The sequence below is a fragment of the Canis aureus genome, chromosome 28, assembly GCF_053574225.1.
Source record: "Canis aureus isolate CA01 chromosome 28, VMU_Caureus_v.1.0, whole genome shotgun sequence".
In the NCBI taxonomy this organism is placed as follows: domain Eukaryota; kingdom Metazoa; phylum Chordata; class Mammalia; order Carnivora; family Canidae; genus Canis; species Canis aureus.
Window position 1 is genome coordinate 7,799,196 of NC_135638.1, and position 22,686 is coordinate 7,821,881.

At 36.4% G+C, this 22,686-nt stretch overlaps 1 protein-coding gene across 2 annotated transcripts in view; it reads left to right on the forward strand.

Annotated features, from left to right (window-relative positions):
* The window catches only part of MMP16 (matrix metallopeptidase 16), a 303,974-nt gene that overhangs the window by 124,428 nt on the left and 156,860 nt on the right, over nucleotides 1–22,686 (forward strand). For both annotated transcript variants that reach the window (XM_077876326.1, XM_077876325.1), the window contains exon 2: nucleotides 18,597–18,745. In XM_077876326.1, the coding sequence (XP_077732452.1) occupies nucleotides 18,597–18,745 (149 nt within the window). The remainder of the gene's footprint in view (nucleotides 1–18,596; nucleotides 18,746–22,686) is intronic.

Sequence of the window (22,686 nt, forward strand, 5' to 3'; positions counted from 1 at the left end):
GGCTACAGCTCACAGTACTAGAACCTAAGAGGATAAGATCCTAGAAAGGCTCATGGGATGTTCCCCACCAATGGTATGTGGTAGTTTTTGTTTTGTTTTGTGGTTTCTTCTCAGTGGGTGTAGAGATCATAGATATTTTTGTCAAGAATTTAAGAAATCTGTGACCTAAAAGTGTCATGTATTCTTCAGATATTTTGGAGATATATTTATGTGATATAAATAATTGTAACATATACAAGTGTGTATTTTTTATTCATTATTGCTGAACTGTTTTGTGCCATGCCCTATGATAAATACTCTTGTAGGGATATTTTATGGAATCCTCGCTACAACCCTTAGGTAGTGATATTATTTCCATATCACAGATGTACAGACTGAGACTTACAAAGGCCTTATATGTTGCTCAAGACCATAACTTGTAGGTGTGTGATCCATGCTGGAACCTGTATCTTCTGGACTGGACTCCAAGGCTGTGCCCATACCCATCTTCAAGTATTGCGTGTCACATGATGACTTAAAGTTCTTGGTGAGCTTCCTACACACTAAATACTAGAGGGAGATAAGGAAATACAAAGCTTTCAAGGAAGATTGGGACTTGATTGGCCAAGACACATTGGTGTATGCAGGAAAATGATGGATGGGGCTGGTAGGAACATAAGCAAATCCTGGGAAACAGATTCTGTGGCCCATAAATCAGTTTGGGTAATTTTCAGCTAATATGCATGTTTTTAAAGAGAGTTGAGTTTGCAGAAGTAAGATACGGTCTGAACGTTGGAGTTTATTAAATGCAAGACAAGAATTTTAAACCAGTTCAGGAAGTAAATGATAGCAATCATAGTGTCTTGAGCAGGAAAGTTAAAAAAAGGAAACGATATTTTAGGATAATTAATCTTTCAGTACTAAGTAGGATAGATCAAAATGGAAAGAGTATGGAGCCAGGGAAGTGAATTAGGCAATTAGGCAAATGTTGCAATATTTGAGTACAAGTAAAGGAGAGCCTCATCTAGGGAAGTGACCTTGAAAATGGAAAGAGGACAGAGGAGCCTTTTTATAAACTCAGGAGATTTAGGTGCCTTGAAATATTCTTTTAGGTATGTTTGAGTTTTATTACCATAACCCCAAAGCTCTGAGGTTTGCGTGACCTATCCAGGCGCACCTGTGGTGCCCGTATAAGCTTCCATCAGAATGTTTGCTTATTTCCTTGACAGCTTGACTATGAATTCCTTAATGGCAACAGCTTAAAGTTTCCATGTATCCTAGTGTCTAGCATTAACCCCCCTCCCAAAAAACAAAACAAAAAAAAACCCCAAAAAAACAAACAAAAAAAACCCCATTATGTTTTTTCCATGTATCCCAGTGTCTAGCATTAACCCCCCTCCCAAAAAACAAACAAAAAAAACAAGTATTTTTTTCCACATATCCTAGTATCTAGCATTAAGCCCCCTCCCAAAAAACAAAACAAAACAAAACAAAAAACAGTATGCCCCCAACTTAAGTACCCCCAACCTTAAGTACAAAAACAAAAAACAAACAAAACCCAGTATGCCCCCAACCTTAAGTACTATAACAATAGTAGTAATAACAACTGCAACATACTTTATAACTTACAAAGCTGTATCCACCTCAGATGTATCCTGAAGTCATCTACTTACCCATCTCCCCAGCTACTGCCAGAATTGCATTTGTTTCCTAAACTGCCCCCACTTTACTCATATTTTCTCCAATCAATTACCGACATAGTAGCCAGACTGACACTTTTCTAACCCAAATCTGATCATGTCACTTAGAGGTTTAAAACCTTCCCCTGCTTTCTGTATCTCACTCATGCATATTAAATCCTGTAAGTTTTGCATTACTTGATCATGTAAACTCCTAGACTCGCTCCCTCTTAGCCAAAGTGGCGTTCTTTCAGTTTCTTGAAAATGCAAAGCTCATTCATGCTATTCCACCTATTACTGTGAAACAATTCATCCCAAAGCTTAGTGGGTTCAAATGACGACAGCATTAGTTTTACTCACAGATCTGTAGCTGGGGCAAGGCTCAGCAAGTGTAGCTTGTTTCTGTAAGCACACTCACAGTCTGGGAGCTAGAACCAGGCGATTGTCCATTAGTTGATGCTGGCTCATTGGCTGGGACTTCACGTGAGGATGTCAGAGGGAATCTCCCTGTGGTCTCTGTATGTGGCTTGGGCTTCCTTACAATATGGAGGCTGGGTTCCCAGGGTGACTTTCCAGAGAGAGAGAGCCAGACAAAAGACTTTCCTAACATAGCCTTGAAAGTTGGGCAGCGTCTCTTCCTCCCATCATACTCTGTTAATCAAATCAAGTACTAAGAGTAGCCAATAACCAAAGGGAGGGGAAATTAGACTCCTCCTTTTGATGGGACTAGTGTCAAAGAATTCGTACACCTGTTTTCAACCCACCAGCCATGCTTCTGGGCGTATGTGCCAGCCCATCTCTCACCTTAGTGTGAACTTCTTTCTCTTTTTTCCTTTGCTTTCTTATTTTTTAAAGTTTCAGTTTGACTCTCAGTTCACGTGTCTTCTTATCTTCTAAATCTAAATTAGATCCTTCAGTTAGATTTCACAACACTCTGTTTAAAGCACTTGTTAACAATCTGAAATGATGTATTTATTTGAAGATAGCTTACTTACAATTAGTCTTCCAAGAGATCAGTCTGAAAGCTCCAGGAGACTAAGGGCTACTTGACCTCGAGGTGACCTCGAGGTGACCTCGAGGCCTGGCCAAGAACTGGTGCATAATAGGTTTTCAGTAAATATTTCAGTAAAAAATAGTGCACTGTGGAAGAGGTTTCTTTGGTTCATTTGCTTTTTTAAATTCCTTCTTTAGAAGAATCTGAAACACTTCTTATGCTTGAGAAATTTTAATTTCCATTCATTAATCCTAAAGCATATATATTTTTTAAATGCAGGGTCTTATTTTGGAAAAAACAAAACAATAACAACAAAACACCCATATAATTGTCACAAAGCATTTATTCTCCAAATTACTTTAATTATAATAGATGATAAATTCTTCCAACCCTCATACCATGTTATTCCCTTAAAAAAAATTTTTTTACATTTCCAAGAAGTATATACCTTCTGGGGCAAAGGATGCTTTCGAGATTTTGGAGCACAAGATTGTCCCTGGAAATAGAAAGCTGATTGGTGAGTCCTGGAGGTTGGAATACATGTGTTGTTGTTGTTGTTGTTTAAGATTTATTTATTTGAGAGAGAGAGTGTGTGAAGGAAAGTTGGGGCAGAGGGAGAAAATCTTCAAGCAGACCCCATGGAGTGTGGAGCCCAAGACAGGACTGAGATCATGGCCTGAACCAAAACCAGAAGTCTGATGCTTACCCAGCTGAGCCACCAGGCACTCTTTGTTGTTTTTAAATATCATTCCATTATTCACTCTGCTGCTGGAGTTTGTCAGGAGAATCTATCCTTATTAATTGTCCCTCCCTACTTCAAAATTAAATGCAAAACCTAGTGCTTTCAAAATCTCAATATAATAATTAATTGGCACAATCAAACCTCTTTTCTTACCATTTGGTGGAAATCAGAGAGATTTTCCTTCAGAGAGCTCTGCTGTTTTGAAAGAAAGAAGTTTCACTTTTAGAGAATAAGTATACTTTGCAGCCTTTTGAGAGGTCCTTACTCTTTGCTAGTTGGTAGTAATGGGTTCTGTTGGATAGACAGGTAATAATATCATTCAATTCTCTTTTTTTTTTTCTTTTTTTAGATTTTATTTATGTATTCATGAGAGACACAGGCAGAGGGAGAAGCAGGCTCTGTGTTGGGAGCCTGATGTGGGACTTGATCCCAGGACCCCACGATCATGATCTGAACCAAAGGCAGATGCTCCACCACTGAGCCATCCAGGCACCCCTCAGTTCTTATTTATGTATTATTTTGGGGTTGTTTTTTGTTTGTTTGGTTGGGCTTTTTTTTTTTTTTTTTGTTTGTTTGTTTGTATGTGTGTTCCACTAAAATGCCCCACTGCCCACAGATGAGATTCAGTTATGTGAAATAAGACAGCTGATTTCTGACCTAGAATGGCCAGTTTGGGTCATCCTTAATCTTATATCATAAAGGCTAGTTTATCAAGGACTCACTCTTTTTGGCTTCCCGGCAATTGTTAAGAACAAGAGCCATTTTAGATTCACACTGAGACATATCTCTAGATATCGCCTACTTGATCTGTGGCCCTGAGCATGTTGATTAACCCTTCTCAGGCTGTTTCCTCTTCTGTAAAATGAAGATAATGATACCCACCTCACAGGCTTGTGGTGATAATTATATGAGTGAGTGTTTTAAGGAGATGAACACAGCACCTGACTTAATAAATGTAAGCTCTTGGTGTGTTGTTTGCATTGACTGTCAGTACTTTCCTGAAAGCAATTTTCAAAGAGTAAAAACAATTCCACATTGATTTTTATCTGCAGGTGTAGGGAAGGAAGTTGAATCTGAAAAGACAAAGATAAAAACTGCTAAGTGCTTTCCTAACATTGACCCAAACTGTCACTCATATTTTACCTTGTTCCCCATTTTGTAGAATGATTCTGAGGTGACTGGAAGTTACTAACTTTTGCTATGTATGTGATGAGCTGAGGTTTAATTGTGCACATTTGGAAATGGCTAGTTGTATATGTGAAGGGAAAATGAATAATTGGATAGTTAACCCACCAGTGGGTTAACCAAGTTAACCCAGTGGGTTTCTCCACTTACCTAGCCTGTGTAATACCTGTACTTCAGCTCAGAAAATTGTTCTAAGTATTGTGCCTATCATGTTGGATGAGATATATAAAGATAAAGAACAAATACATAAGTAAACAAAGCTACCATGCCATGATCATGATAAGTGCAGTGTAGGATTTCCAGGATGCTACATGGTGTTGGTGGTAGTGGTAAAGTGGCATCAGGGAAGGTTTCTTTGAGGAACTCTAATTTGAACTAAATTTTAAAGGATGGGGAGAAATGTGTTTTTGTGTTTCATACATGGGAAAGGTAAATGCAGTATCCCAAGGCAGGAAAGAATTTAACTGGTTCCAGGGGGAAAAAAAAAAAAAAAAAGACCATATGCCTGCAATATCAAAAGGGGGTACTATGAAAAGAGGTTAAAGATTCAACAATGACTATGCATAGACTTTTAGGCCACAGTAAGGAATCTGAATTTTACATTAAGTCACTGGGAAACTACTGAAGGTTATAATCAAGTGAATGTAGTTCCTTCATCTACATTTAAAAAGATAACTCATATCACTAAAAAAAAAATAATAAAAAATTTAAAGAAAACACAGAAGATAAAAAGTATTGGTGAGGAAGAAGAGATATTGGACTCCTTTGTGCACTACTGGTGGGAATGTAAAATGGTGAAGCCACTGGAAAACAGTAAGGCAGTCCCTCAAAGTTGTATGTAGATTTTACCGTAAAATGCAGCAATTCCACTTCTACATATATACCCCCCAAAACTGACAGCAGGGATTTAAAAAGGTATTTGTAGACCAGTGTTTATAACAGCATTCTTTATAATATCCAAAAAGATGGAAGCAGCTCAAATTTTGATGGATCAATCTATATATATATATATATATATATATATATATATATATATATATATATAATGTAATATTGAGCTTTAAAATATCTATATACACAAAAATGTATATAAATACAGGGTAATACCACTCAGTTTTAAAAATGTCACGTTGTTGTAACATGGATGAACCTTGAAAACATCCTAGATGAAATAAATCAGATGCAAAAGGATGAATACTACACGATCCCACTTATACGAGTCACCAAGGGTAGTTAAATTCATAGAAAGTAGAACAGTGGTCGCCAAGGACTGGTAGAAGAGGGTAAAGGGGAGTTATTGTTTAATGTATATAGAATTTTAATGCATGTTGTTTAATGCATATAGGAATTCTGATGAAAAATTCTGGAGATGGGAAGTGGTGATGGATTCATAACAATGTGAATGTACTTAATGCCACTGAATTGTTAAATTGAAAATGGTTAAAATGATAAATTTTGGGTTATGTGTTTTTTTAATTAAAAAAAAGACAACTAGTTGGATAAGGAGAGAGAGGTGGCAATATGAACGCAGAGGCCAGCTGGAGAATCTTGTAATTTTTGGTCGTAAATGATGGTGCCCTCAACAAAAGGGTGTCAGCAGAAATAAGCTTTTGTGTTCAAGGTCAAGTTGGGGCTAAGGAGTGATGATGGATTAGATAGGAATGAGGAAAAAGCAAACTTAAAGATAATTCTGTATTTGGGGTTTAAACAGCAGTGTGGTAGCAGTCCTGGCTAGGACTGACCTTAGAGCAAGGTCAGGGTTAGAGGGTTAAATTGGTCTGTCATCAGCACATAGATGGCATAGGAGGGACTAATTCTAGAAGAGATAACCAAATATAATAATAATAATAATAATAATAATAATAATAATAGAGGAGATAATCAAGGAAGGTGTAGATACAGTTGACCAGCTACAACATCAAAGCTACTATAAGAAAGTGCTGCATAAGAATTAATGAAGAAAGGGCACATCTCTGGCAAAGAGGGTTTCTGTGGGTTTTTTTTTTTTAAGCTGTAAAATTGAAATGGCCATGAATGAAATATTCTGGCATGGAAATAAAAATATTAATTGGGCTGGGCAGATAAAATTGTGCAAGCATGTTTTGCATTGGTAATTAGACCAATGGAGGTAGGCATGAGTGTTGGACCCAGAGCGTGTGCCACCACTGACAGATGTGCTTTCATGATGTAACATGGGATGGTTCGTTGGCATAAAAACTGAACACTCTCAGTTACTGTAGATGTATTTTCACACAGTCTGCCTTCTTGTGTTGAAATGTGAATGGGTCTCCCAGGATTTGCCAGGATCCAGACAGATAATGGGGTCTTTCCACGTCTAAGAGGCTGCCTACGGAAACAGAGAGAGCCGGGTGTGGGTATGGGTCAGATCTCTGAATACGGATCACTCCTCCTATATTGGTGCATCCTTGGGCAACTTATTTCATTGTTCTGGGGTGTATTCTATCATTTTTAAAACAGAAGTAGTAGCGTGTAAGTCATAGACGTTTTACAAGAGAGAAAGATAACGCATGGGTACGCGGTTAAGTAAAGGAATGGTTGCCGCTCTTATGGACCTCTCTTGAGAATGGGACCTAAATTTGAGTGTAACCAAAGAATTCCATGGAACAAAGTAACGAAGGCATACTTTTAAGATGAAATCACAAATGGCTTGGAGGTCATTCTAAGGAATTTATTCTGTGCGACTTGAGTAGCTTCAATAGCATATGACAGGAAGGAAGAGCTTGGGAATTGTCACAGTCAGAATATAATATATAGATATTGATAAACTGTCTTCTCAGCCCTTAGGAAGAGTAAGTATATCACACTGGAGAGAACTTAAGGAGTAGCTTCGTTTTAAAAAATTGAGTACTTTCTATCAGACCAGTGATCTCCACACTTTTGATAGCCAATCTCCATCGATCAATTTTTTTTAACATTTATCTTCTTATTTATAATTCTATTCATTTTTTAAAAAGATTTTATTTCATTATTCATGAGAGACACACAGAAAGAGAGGCAGAGACACAGGCAGAGGGAGAAGGAGGCTCCATGCAGGGAGCCCAATGAGGGATTTGATCCCAGGACCCTGGGATCACGCCCTGAGCCGAAGGCAGATGCTCAACCACCCAGGCGTCCCTATAATTCTATTCATGAACAGATGTTCTAAGCATTGCATATGTTATGGAACATACTCAAAATAGAAATATTAAGTTGAGTTAAGGATGACATAAAATTCTAAAATATTTTTTGTTTTACCTATTAATTGTGTTTATGTTGTTTTGTTCCTGTTAGGACTATCAAGTATTATCTTGGGAAATTCTGTGGCTGACTACACTACAATATCGATTTAACACTTTGAAATGCAGCAGTTTCAAGACCCATTTAAAATTACCTTGGCCAAAAAAGATACCTCACCATCTCACAAGGAAACACACATGCAACTGGAAAAGTTATATCATTAACTGATTATAACTCAGGAGCCTCATTTTATAATCCTGTCCATCTATTATGCAAAAGTTCTTTGGTAAAATTCAGACATTTCCCTCTTCCATGATGTCTGTCAGTTGTTCCAGAAAACTAATCAGATGTTGTATTTTCGTATTTTCAACAAATGGGCTTAAAATACCACTAAAATTATTCTTTTTGGCAGGTTATTTTACAGGTAGAAAATTCTGTTGCTGGAATTATTTTATTTTATTTTAATTCAATTTTACTTTATTTTTAGATCTTATTTATTTGAGAGAGAGAGAGAGAGAGCACGAGCAGGGCTGGGGGTGCGAGGAGTGTGGGGATGGGGATGGGAGGAACAGAGGGTGAGGGAAAAGCAGACTCCCTGCTGAACAGGGATCCTGATGTGGGCCCTATCCCAGGATCCTGGGATCATGTAAAGGCAGATACTTAGCCAACTGAGCCACCCATGCACCCTCTGGAATTTTATTTTATTTTTTCTGATTTTATTTTATTTTATTTTATTTTATTTTATTTTATTTTATTTTATTTTATTATTTATTTCTTTTTAGAGAGTGAGAATGTATACCCAGAGGGGAGGGGCAGAGGGAGAGAGAGAGTATTAAGCAGACTCCACACCCCCGCTCAGAGCCTGACACGAGGCCTAAGGTGGGTTTCTATGTGGGGTTGGAGCTCACGACCCAGAGATCATGACCTGAGCCAAAATTAAGAATCAGACACTTAACTGACTGAGCTAACCAGATGCCCCTGTTGCTGGAATTTTAGAGTAGGAAAATAAGAGAGAGGTGGTGGTCGTGGTTGTTGTCTTAAGTAAGTTTTATTTTATTTATTTATTTATTTATTTATTTATTTATTTATTTATTTATTTATTTATATTTATTTATTCATGAGAGACAGAGAGAGAGAGAGAGAGAGAGAGAGAGAGGCAGAGACACAGGCAGAGGGAGAAGCAGGCTCCATGTAGGGAGCCTGACGTGGGACTCGATCCTGGGTCCCCAGGATCACACCCTGGGCTGAAGAAACCGCTGAGCCACCCAGGCTGCACTTAAGTGAGTTTTAATAGGTGAAGTATTTATACCCTTTGGAGTACAAAGTCATGTGATAATGGTAACATGTCTAAACATGCATTTTTGACATACTGTCTACATGGCACATCTTTCTTTCAAAAATAGTTTCTTTCACCTACATTGCTAAAACATCACTTTTATCTTGAGACAGATACCTTCACAGTAGCTATTACCCTCAAAGTATGTACTATTTGCAGCCAGTTGCCTTTACAGAAAAGGACAGCACTGTTGTCTTTTTGTAAAAGGAATGCATAACTTAAGTTTGACAACTCTTTAAAGTACTTTTTCATAAGATAACCAGGAAACATACATATGATACAAAATATTTTCTTGGTCGTCCTCCATCATATCGCAAAGTTATATGCGATGTCTATTTTTAAAGTGATATAGAACCCATAAATCCATTTAACCTGTCACAGAAAAATAGTGGTAGGTTGTAATGTATTAGAATCAAGCTAACTATTGAAGGTGATTCTGTAAACCGCTCCACACTGTGGAATTTTATCTCCTTCCTCAGGACACCTGATGGAATGTAGGCAACAAAAAAAAATGTCTGTCCAGGTGAGGGCTCCAGTGTCAGTCTCAACAATTAAATAAAAGTGAAATTTATTTCTTCTTATTTTATAGATAGGCGTATTCACACATGAATGTGCGGATGAACACATGACATAGAATGTCGTGGCCTTTTGGGCCTACGTCCCAAGGGGACATTTTGTCCTACGTTGAAGACCCTGAGATTAATCTCCTCATCATTTTTTGGTGTTGATGAGATTGCATCTGCCTCCAGCAAACAGAGCAAGTTGAGTTGATCATCTACCTGACTTGAGGCTCAAGGACATGCCTTTTAGAAAATTCACAGGATACGTTGACCAGTGCTTCCTTCAATGAGGATAAAAAAGCACAGATTTGAAGAGAATTTTACTGTATTTAGATTTGTGCAATGATTTCAACATAGAGTAGAATCATGTTAGTGATTAATACAAGTAGTTACTTTTTTAGTTATTATTTCTGTCCACCTAGGAAAATGGGGATGGTGAGATGATATAAGGCACTGCTGTTGTTCATTGTTGGTTTTGTCTTTTTGAGGTTTTTTGGTCTTGTTTTGTCAGTGTGTATGCATATGTACATGTACACTATATATCCATCTTTTTTTTTAAGATTCCATTCATTTACTCATGAAACAACAGAGAAAGGGTGCAGAGACCTAGGCAGAGGGAGAAGCAGGCTCCCCTTTGGGAAGCTGGATGCGGGACTGGATCCCAGGACCCAGGGATCTTGACCTTAGCCAAAAGCAAATGCTCAACCATTGAGCCACCCAGGTGCCCCCATATCCATCTTTAAAAACGTAAAACACACTTAGGAAAAACCATGAAAGACAAGGAAGGAGACCAGTAAATCACAGTACTCTAGCTTTCTGGTAGAATGACTAGCATATGATAGAATCCCAATTAAAAACAACTGTTTTGTTTTGTTTTGTTTTGTTTTGTTTTAATTTGCTGGGGGTGTTTTGTTTGTTTGATCACTGGAGCTCAGCCATTACTATTTGGGGGGATTTGTTCCCATAGCTATGAAGTACAAAGGGCAATTCACTCATACGCAGAATGGAAAATCTCTCCCTAGCCTTTATATTCTAAGTTTTTAGTTTCAATCATAAATTAGAGAATTTCATGTTAAGGTGGAAAATATGGTCATCATTACCATCATAATTTTTACTAATGACCCAGCTGTTTTCCATCTCCTTGTCCAAATGGCATTGTCTCTTGATTGCTAAGATGTTCAGTGGTGTAACTTTTGGTCCTTCCACTGTTTGATTTCCATTTAAGAAGCCACTTAAATAGACAGTAAAATTCTAAAGGGATTGAATTCTACGTGTGCAATTTCATACACTGATTCATTCATGGTAGGGAAAGGATGGTGATTTAGAACCCATTTAGATTTTTGAATGAACAGAAAGGCTAATTTCTGCCTCATTAACTTATCCTGTGAATTTTCAATTTGACCAATTCTGAATAACTACTCCCACATCAGTTTAGTGTTTTGGTTAATAGGTAGTCATAATTCATATTTATAGCCACTCTTCAAACTAGAAAAATTTTCTAAAATTTAGGGCCCCTAAATTCTGCCCTTCTTTATAACTATTAAATATGTGCCATTTCAGGGGGAAATGTCCTTAAGCTTTTGGTAATTCTGTGGGTAAGACCACAAAACAGGAGATGGACACTTTTTAGTTGTTAATTTTAGTTAATAACAGAATTTAACAAATAATGTTTACAAGTCTCATACCGAAAAGTGGAAAACAACTTCATAGAATTGAAAACTATTAAAAATGCTTTCCTTCCATTTATCAAAAAAATCAGCTAATTGTATCAGAATATATGTTAACTATTACATACTTAAACATTTTTGTTAGTAAATATGTTAGAATTTAACCTGAATTCAATAATTTAAAAAATCATATCCCAAAATAATTTAAAAATCATATAATTGTGTAAATTGAAGTGATTGTTACTGTATAAATATCATAAAATACTATAATTAGAACTGTTACCGTTGCCCTTTTCCTTCCATATTGATTGCTGTAATTTGATCATCTGATCACTGGATACATGGGATGAGGGAACAGAAGGCTAAATGAGGACAAGCACAAGCTGACAGCCCACAAAGACCCCCCCCCACCAGACACACACACACACACACACACACACACACACACACACATAGGGTAAGTGTGACATTTATCAGGCATTCCTGGCTGCCCTTGAGCTAAGAGAAACAAAAAACAAATAGTTATAGTTAATTTACAGAGATTATATGGTTCTACAGCTTGAATTCAATAATTCAAACAGTTTACATTTTGTAATGTTTTACAGTTTACAAAATGTTTTAGTGATTTACCAGAAAAAAAAAAAAAAAACATTCTTATCAATCTAACTTCCAGAAGGAAACTCCCAACCATCTTAATGTTAATGCTTTACTAGAGGGAAAAATAGCCTTAACCTGACAATGGCAAGGCCTCCAATATCTTGTAGGTCTTCTGAATACAAAAATTCTTTTGAAAACCTCCCTTTTCCTTACCTCCCCCAACTCTCAGGTATATAATCAGTCACCCCTTACAGTCCCAGAGCAGCAGCTCTTTCTGCCCACGGATCCTGTCCCTGTGCTTTAATAAAACCACCATTTTGCACCAAAGACAACTCAAGAATTCTTTCTTTATCATTAACTCCAGACCTCACCCCACCAAACCTCACCTATATTCTAAAACTACATCATGTGGACTTTGCATTTGGCCATACCACACATTAGCTGAAATGAGCTATACCTGAAATAACTAGCTTAGTCACAAATAGACATTGTGGTCTGGCAAAGTGATTTTTCAAGTTAAATAAAATTCCAAACCCTACCTCCTTTCTCTTCACCTTCAGTAATTTCCCTAATTTCTAAAATATATCCCTACCTGTCCTAATAAATTCACTAGTTTATTTAAATTCTCTTTGGAAAAAATATCTCAGCATCATTTCAAGATGTTCACTCTGTATGTTGGATCCTGCCAGTGGTGGAATCTTAATCTGGTTCTTGCACTGAGTAAATGAATAGGAGTAACTTGATTTTATATGAGGTCATTGATATACTTATTAGCTTTGACAACTGGAGGAAAATTTACTCCTCTAGATTTTAACTGGTCTGAGAAACTAAATAAAATATATGTATTCTAAAAATCCTCTGTTTCTATTTACTGTTAGCTATGAGAACTGCTACTGTCTCCTTTTTGTTGTTGATAACCATCTTTCAGGATACTGCACTGATATATGGGTGTGGATAGCTGAGTCGATTAATATAGGTTTCCCCCATATGGTTACATGAAATATTAGTGACAAAGATATTCTTTCTTAAGAAATTTAATAAAACTTTGCATGCCTGCCACTCCTTTTTTATCCTATACAGTCTGGTAAAGGCACTATCTGTTTCATATTCTGTTGGCACAGAATTTAATATTTAAATGTTTCCCTTTTATTGCTTGGTAAGTCTTCTGGCTCTGCAGAGAACAGCACTCTTCTGGTTGTTCCTCCATTTGAATAATCACTAAGTGCAGGAAATTGGTTTTGTCTCCAAGATAGGAAGATAATTTGAATATGTTAATAACACAGGGAAGGTAATTCAAGGTTAGACTTTGTTGCTGCATTTGAGGTTCTGTGGGGGCCTGTTCTCATGATAATGACACAGGCTAACCCACAGACAGTAAGAGGAGTCAAGTTTTTCCTCCAAAGAGACTTGTTTCTTGATAGTTTCCAGTGCTCTCAAATGCATGTGTCAATCCAGTAAGCAAAATAAGGCAAAACAAAGAAAACAGAAGAAAAAAAAGTTGTCTATCCTCAGGACTCTGATTACTTACATCTCACCTGCATTTCAGTGTTGCCCCATTTCAGGGACAAGTATTTATTTATTTATTTATTTATTTATTTATTTATTTATTAATAAATTTATTTGTTATTGGTGTTCAACCCGTCAACATACAGACCAACACCCAGTGCTCATCCCGTCAAGTGCCCACCCCAGTGCCCACCGCCCGGTCACCCCCATCCCCGCCCACCTCCTCCTCCACCCCCCCCCAGTCCGTTTCCCAGAGTTAGGAGTCTCCCATGTTCTGTCTCCCCTTCTGACACTTCCCACCCATTCCTTCTCCTTTCCCCTTAATTCCCCTTCACCACCCTTTATATTCCCCAAATGAATGAGACCATACAATGCTTGTCCTTCTCCAATTGCCTTATTTCACTCAGCATAATACTCTCCAGTTCCATCCACGTCGAAGCAAATGGTGGGTATTTGTCGTTTCTAATGGCTGAGGAATATTCCATTGTGTATATAAACCACATCTTTATCCATTCATCTTTCAGTGGACCCCGAGACTCCTTCCACAGTTGGGCTATTGTGGACATTGCTGCTATAAACATCAGGGTGCAGGTGTTTCATTGCATATGTATCTTTGGGGTAAATCCCCAGCAGTGCAATTGCTGGGTCAGGGCAGGTCTATTTTTAACTCTTTGAGGAACCTCCACACAGTTTTCCAGAGTGGCTGCACCAGTTCACATTCCCACCAACAGTGCAAGAGGGTTCCCTTTTCTCCACATACCCTCCAACATTTGTGGTTTTCTGCCTTGTTAATTTTCCCCATTCTCACTGGTGTGAGGTGGGATCTCATTGTGGTTTTGATTTGTATTTCCCTGATGGCAAGTGATGCAGAGCATTTTCTCATGTGCTTGTTGGCCATGTCTATGTCTTCCTCTATGAGATTCTGTTCATGTATTTTGCCCATTTCATGATTGGATTGTTTGTTTCTTTGCTGTTGAGTTTAATAAGTTCTTTATAGATCTTGGAAACTAACCCTTTATCTGATACATTTGCAAATATCTTCTCCCATTCTGTAGGTTGTCTTTTAGTTTTGTTGACTGTATCCTTTGCTGTGCAAAAGCTTCTTTTCTTGATGAAGTCCCAATAGTTTATTTTTGCTTTTGTTTCTTTTGCCTTCGTGGATGTTTCTTGAAAGAAGTTGCTCTGGCTGAGTTCAAAAAGGGTGTTGCCTGTGTTCTCCTCTAGGATTTTGATGGAATCTTGTCTCATATTTAGATTTTTCATCCATTTTGAGTTTATCTTTGTGTATGATGCAAGAGAGTGGTCTAGTTTTATTCTTCTGCATGTGGATGTCCAATGTTCCCAGCACCATTTATTGAAGAGACTGTCTTTCTTCCAATGGATAGTCTTTCCTCCTTTGTCGAATATTAGTTGACCATAAAGTTCAGGGTCCACTTCTGGGTTCTCTATTCTGTTCCATTGATCTATGTGTCTGTTTTTGTGCCAGTACCACACTGTCTTGATGACCACAGCTTTGTAGTACAACCTGAAATCTGGCATTGTGATTCCCCCAGCTATGGTTTTCTTTTCAGGGACAAGTCTTAACCTGAGCAGGAACAATTTTGAGAACTCAGAATGATTAGCAAGCATAAAATAATCATATGATGGATTGAGCAAAAAATTTGCTGGTGGCCCTATGTATACTCAATCTTCACATCAGACCTGCAAATTCAACGTTATTTCCCCTGAATGCCTATGTGAGGAAGTTATTCCTTACCTATCCATCCATCAGGTGCATTTGACAGCACTGAAAAAAAAAAAACATCAAGAGACAAACAATCTCAGAAGGCAAATGTATTTGCTGTCACCCAGGAGAATAGTATTTTAAAAACAAAATTTAAAACAGAGATATATTTCAAATGACAATGTTTGAAGATGAAGTCTATGGTGTGGTCTTTAAGGAATAAGGTATACCTTCGAATATTGTTTTGTATATTTAACTTCATTTGCTATCAAGTAAGATATTAAAGATTACAATTCAATAGAAAACAAAGGTTTTCTCTGTTGCTTCTGTCATATTTCAATTTTTAAAATTTCCTTTTTACTGTTCTAGATTGACACAGTGCTAAGGCCACCCACCTTGCTCTATTTATATAAGGGTTTTGTTCTATAGAAATAGAATAAGGTTACTTATACCAGAGTTTCCTAGACTTCTATGATGATTATGGACCAGTGTTTGAATCTGATCTACACTGTTTATACCTGATATTCATTCATTGGTGACCTCAAGAGTCAGCATTTACAAAGCCCTAGATATTTTGGGCAATAGCGATTGTCTACCATTGATACGGAGTGTACATCCACCTTGTATTTGATCGGTTTTACCTCACCATGTTGACCGACTTCGTCTCCTCCAAGAAGCATTAGCATCTTATGTAGGGCTGTTGGGTACAGATTTCTTTTCTCCATCATACCAAAAATGATCACTCTCAGAATTCTGTGGTGTCAACAGCCTAAAGGAAATAGTAGAAGACAAAAACAAACTCAAGAGACTATGCTCTCTCAGTGATGAAAAGACATTTAAGCAATTATTTATTTTTCACTGCAGTTTCCATAATGAGTATTGGATGTAAAGAAGCCCTATGGATCCAATTAATACTTTAGGCCACTGTAGGTATAGTTACTTGTTTTTTATATCCATCTAGAGTACCATTGTCCACAGCGGTTTTGTTTTAATAAGAAATGTTATTGACGGCTTGCGAGTTTCATACTCTAACCTGACACTGATATCCTTGATATTCTACTGTTTTGTGGGAAGATGCGTTGCAAGTTTCCATTGAGAGTTATCCCTGGTCAATTTTACATGATGTCTGAGATTTCTTGGTTAACAAATAACAATGATATGAAGAATGGTAAACTCAAGGTGGCCCATAATCTCAAAGACAGTTATCTGATGAATAACAAACTTTGACTATAAAATGGTAGGTCCTGTAGCTTTTCACAGTTAAAAAGAATTATTCACTTCTCAATCATTTAGAAAACTGACTTTCAGATAAGTGACATAATATAAAAGAGAACCTGAAGAAATGTCACAATTTATTTATTTTTATTATTCCAGCTCATTTGTTTGAAAGGGTAAGGCATAAATCAATATGTATTTTTGCAACATGCTATTTTTTCATTATCCATTTAGAATTTATATATTTTCATAGTCATTCTATTTGTATATAAATCACAGGGTTTATTATTAACAGTTTCCTCTTTTCTGTCACCTTAAACGTGGTTGCCAGTAGCTTAGCACCCATGAGTAACCTAGCAACAAGTCAGCTCTCTAACAAGTTAGAAATAAATGCAAACAAAGTGTTATGGAAAAAAAGAGTTCAATTTCAGAATATTAGTGCATGTATAACGTTAAAAATCAAGATGAAATCTTCTAATTTGAGGGAAATTGCATTACAATAGGTATTGAATTTTCTAGTAAATAATACATTGCCAGTGAAATCTTGTCTCCTTCATTCAGAAAACAAATGGAATCTATTTCAGACTGCACCACTGTTGACTAGGTAACTGAATATATGTGTCTTCCCTGGAAGCCTATTCATTACAGATTAGATGAGAGGAGTGTCTTGGCATGTTTTCACTGTGTGGTAGATGAGTTTACTAGATGGAGTTTCGACAAAAAAACCTTCCTGACAGTGATACATTGTTGATCCCTTAAATAGTTTTAGAATAAATATTTTATTTTATTTTCGAAGGTTTGTGCTTACAGTACTGAACTTTTGGGGGCATCATTTTCTTGGAAATACTACAAATGAGTCCACCTGGTTTTATCACATGTTAAGACTTTTGGTCTATTTAATATGCATTTCATTTGCTGAAATTTAGCTTAATAAAATTACTGTTTATTTTTGCTGAGAAAATAGGTCTCCTGTGTTTCAGCTGTCAGGTCATAATGGAAGTATATCAGGGATTGAGGAAAAGCTGTAGTTTCACAGGGTCATCAGTTATATGATGAATCGACCCAGGTGGGGAGGGAAAAATACACACTGGTGAGTTCCTTCCATTAAATAGCGCAGCTTCTATTCTGTGAGACAGGAGGAATTATTTGGCCTTTCTCAATTTGACAGGCAGTTCACTGCACTGCAAGAAATCTTTGTGCCCCATTGGAAGATTGGGGTAAGGGACCCAAGGATAGGCTATGAGCTGAACATATGATTATGCATTTAAAATGAATGCATAGAATTGTAGAACTGGAAAGCATCTGCTCTCTGGTGAAAATTATTTTCCCCACATACCCTGAGTTTTAGGTTACTTTAAAAATCTGACCTGAAATGACTGAATTATTGTTATATTCATGATTTGGATGTGAGCTCAACTCTGACATCTATCACTCTCCACACAGATCTCCCTTCTTTGGGGAAGAGGAGAATAAAAATCATGAGATCCTTAAAGAGAGATCCAAACACACTTACAGCAAGATAGTCTGATTTTATTTATATATGAGATTGAAGTGACTTACATTATTTGGATTGAAGTGAGTCACCTTTAAATATTCTTTCACGAGAAACACCTACCCTTGAAGACATGTAGCTACAATTGAATAAATCAATTGCATGAAATTTATACTGAAAATGTCTTGACAGAATAATATGGCCTATATTGTTGATGTTACCCATGATGGCTGTCGTCTTTGGTTAGTTGTTCAGGAAAGTGATATTTTAGATGTGGCATATGCACATTAACTACACTTTTTGGCATAGATTTCTCATTGGGGCCTTATTGTGGAAAAGGTACCATCCCTTATTTTGGGAAGTTGAGTTCCTAGAGGGCAGGGATCATCTTATCTGTTATTTTATCTGGTACTGAGTGTAACTTATAAACAATAAGCTTGCAAAATGACTAATCTTTTTCTTTTTCAGTTAATGTTTGTAGGTGTGTCAGAAAGATCCATGACGATCACCAAAATTATATTAAAATAAACTACAGCATATTTATTAAAAGAGATAAAACACTTAAATAATATATACCCTTGTAGAGGAAATAAAACTTAAAGATCCACTATGGACATACCTTAATTACTGTAGAATTATTGCTCAATTGTGACATTGAACTGAAAGGAACTGTACTTATTGCAGGTTTGGTTACAAAAGTACGGCTACCTTCCACCAACTGACCCCAGAATGTCGGTGCTGCGCTCCGCAGAGACCATGCAGGCCGCCTTAGCTGCCATGCAGCAGTTCTACGGCATTAACATGACGGGAAAAGTGGACAGAAACACAATTGAGTAAGTAATGGCATCTACTCTCTTTCCTTTTGTGGTCCTTGAGCCCAGCTTCATAGTCTGAAAAAGCTGTAGTCAACTCCACCAACTACAAGTGAGGCAATTCATCTCATGTCTCTTTGCTTTGGAATTGGACCTGTCGTAACCCTACTCCCCTAGGATGTCAGGTTGGTCCAAGTCAAATTTACCCATTTGACTTTAGCAACACATTTTCAAATAGGGGGGAAAAGGAACAATGAGAGTCAAAGTAAATGTACCATTGAAACTATTACAGGAAGGGCTATAGTCAGTGATTTGTTGGCTTGTGCTGCTGGTGCAGACATGTTGGACACATCTCATTCTGTTAAGTGACATGATATCAGTAGCTTGAAATTGGCCAAATTAGAAATATTGACTCTAAGAAAAATGGGAAACAACACAAATCAGGGCTCTCTTTGGGGGAGGAAGGGTATTAGATAGTTAACTATCTAGTTAGTCAGGCTAGATAGTCAGGCTAAGTTTATTAGCCTCCTAGCCTAACTAGATAGTCAGGCTAAGTTTATTAGCCTCCTAGTAGTGGTAATTCTCTATGGGAGTTAAATCAAGGAGAGGTTAACTGCTAGTCTGTCCTTTCAATGTTTTATTAGCAAATGTCTTGTTTTTACTACATATTAATATTTGTTATTTTATTTGTTATTTTATTGATTGAATCATCAATCATTTGTTCATTTATTTATTCAACCAATAACTCCTTATTGGGCATCTCATCTGTAAAAGAGGCATATGCAGATCGAAAGATAGAGTCTCTACCTGAAAGGAACTTCCGAGTTAACTGTGTAGCTAGACATAATCACAAATTATTTTGCCACAGGTACACTGTAAGTTCTGTAACATTATGAAACAGCATTATTGTTTTTGGACAGCAAAGGAGGGAGTGATTAATTCTTTCAGTGCAGGGAAGAATCATCTGTGTTTATTGGGTCCTTGATACAAAGTAAATCTACTTCATCATGTAATATGATCATCATACATCAACTCTCCACAGTAGGGAAGACAAGGATACATTTTTCTTCTACTTTTTCGAGTAAAGAAACTGAAAGTCAAAGGCTAAGTGAATTCCAGAGTAGTTGCAGAATCCAGACCTTTTGGTGTTTAGTTCAAGAACTTTCTACTGTATCTCATGTTGTAGACCTCAAGAAATGACACATTTATTTTTCTTTTTAAACCTTAAATACCTGAAGTTACTTGTCCCAGATATATATAATTTTTATATGTTATACTAATTTAATATATAATTTAAAAATCACATTTTGCCTTCTAACACTTAGAGCAATCAGTCATACTATTTCTATTTCATCAACAGTACAAGTACATAATAAAAGGCTTGAAGATTTAACGTCAAATCAGCTTGGAAAAAATATAATTACTTCTCCTAGCATTTTAAGAGATACATAAATATTAACTTTGGTATACCATCTTGGAAAATAGAACCAAGAGTTAATATAATGCATTCTGCAAGAATGAGAAACTTGTTACCAGTATTGGGAAGAGAGCTTAGATATTTTGAACCTGCTGCCCTCTATTCATTACAACTCTCCATTAATATGTCCTAAATAAATACAGCTTTAAATTAATTTTAATTAAAATTACAAATTAATTTTAAATATAGCTTATTAAGTTAATAAACAAGCCCAGCATTTTGTTGCTGCATAGCACAGAATTCTACATAAATCATGCTTTTAATCCCAACATTTTACAAAGTGCTCTGAACAGTTTTTGTGCTCCCTAATGTAGAGCTGTTTTTCTCCAATTCACTTTCTTGGAACATATGACACAGTTTTTAAAAATACAATAGATTGAGAACTTGGGAAACAAATTCCTTTGAATCTGCTTATTGCCGGATATTAAAATTCAAAAAGCAGAGTTCTATAGAAGGTGGCATCTGTGTTTCCTCTCAGTTTTGAGAGCTCCTGCTGGTCATTGGGAAGCCTCAAGATGGATAGGTCTGATTTTCTAAGATAGCTGAAAAAAGGTCTTTGTCAGAAGATGATGGAAGAGGAATGTGCACAGGATTTATTTAGGCCCCTCATGTGGAAAGGGTCTGAACAGTTTTTAGTTGTTTTCTGTCAGGACAATGTCAAATGCAGAGGTGCAGAAAAGGACATGGGTCTTTTTCTGCCACACAGTGGCTCAGATTCCAGACGAGGAGAAATGATTGTGTCAGTGTGTAGGAGTGAAAGTAGCATTTCTGTGAATTACAGCATTGTAGAGAAATGATCAACTGTAGAGACAACCTTTAATTTAAAACCAACCAGTATTTTGATCTGTGTTCTTTAACCAAACTTTGTTCTAATTCAGTTTTTTTCTTTTCTTTTATTTTCTTTTCCTTTTTTTTTTTGGAATTAGGAATGCATTTTTTCTGTTACATGCAGTATTATTCCTAGGTGAGCCCACTAAAGCCTGGTCAGACCCTTATCATTGTCCCTTCCTTAGATTGGCCTGCTTCCTCTGTCCCCTGTGGCACCCACCATTGTCCCTCAGGAGAGAAACCCTGTGGCTTCATTGACCTCCTGTTTGGGTTTTTTCTGCTGATGTATCCCCAATCTTGAGGTGGTGTTGCCCAGGTTACTCAGCTCAAATAGCATACTATTTTTGTAAGTATAATCCCTATAATCATGCTACTTAAGCAATTCTCTGTACTTTTGTAATCTCAAATGAATGTGTAGTAACAATCCATGCTGAAATTGTACTCTATTATTTTACATCCTCAAATTATAAAGTATGAATTTTTACCTAAACCTTATCACATAAAATATGGGCTACAATTAGAGACCTAAAATTACTCCTCAGTTTTAAAATAATACCTTAAGATTCATTTTCAGATGCTATAAACTTTTATCTAATTGTAGGCTCTTAATCAGGATCAGTTGTTTTTTAATTAAATAATTATGTCTTCCTTTGTCAGACAGACATTTGATGCATTCAATCTATATAATTCCTGGATAATTAAAAGTAATGATGCAGTTGTGGTGATCTCTATGTTAAAAAAATTAACCATTTTCAAACAACAAATTTAAGTATTAAATGGCATATTTTATTGCTTTTATATCAGTTAGCTTTGGTGTTGGAGAGATAGTAATGAATACTTATCCCTCAACCCCAAAATGAGCTCATTATCATATGTTGTAATGGCTCTTCAAAATTATGGGTTGCTTAGCTAATTTTTGTAAGCAAGCTTACTTAAATTCCTTAATAAGTGAAGCAATTTATGTTATGCATGAAAAGGATTATATTTAGCAAGGAGAGGAAAAGATAGCGAGGCAATAATGAAAATGAGTTTAATGTATTTTTACAATATTAATGATAGGTATTTTAAAATTTTAATTTATCTCTTAATGTGTGCACATTATCATGCATTGAAGCATGCTAGACGAGATGTCATTTTTAAGGTAACCTTTCTTTTTTATCTCCCTCCATGTGTATGTCTATACATATACACGTACATATATGTATACACACATATATATGCAAAAATACACATATGTTTGTACATATATAGGATCTGAGTAATTCTATTTAATGTATTTAAATCATGCAGAGAAATTTATCTTCATTAAAATTAATTTAAAAATGAATGTGTAGCTTTTTTCAAATAAGTATTTTGAACAGTGGTATTTGATTTCTCCTAATCTGAGAATTGAAATATTTATTTAGATACAGCCAGAATCATAAGTTTCGGGGTTTGATTTTCAATATGTTTCATGATTTTCAGTCATTTGTCTAAATTATCAAGTTAAGGCTCTCTTTCAATCTAGGTATAAAAGATAGGCTCATCAGTAATTAAATTTATTTTTCCTTATTTCTCATTATAGCAGTAAGACTGAAACACTATAATGTTATAGGATGGATCAATCCTTATTTTGGTAACCACAGAAGCAATGGTTGATAGTTAAATCAGCCTTACA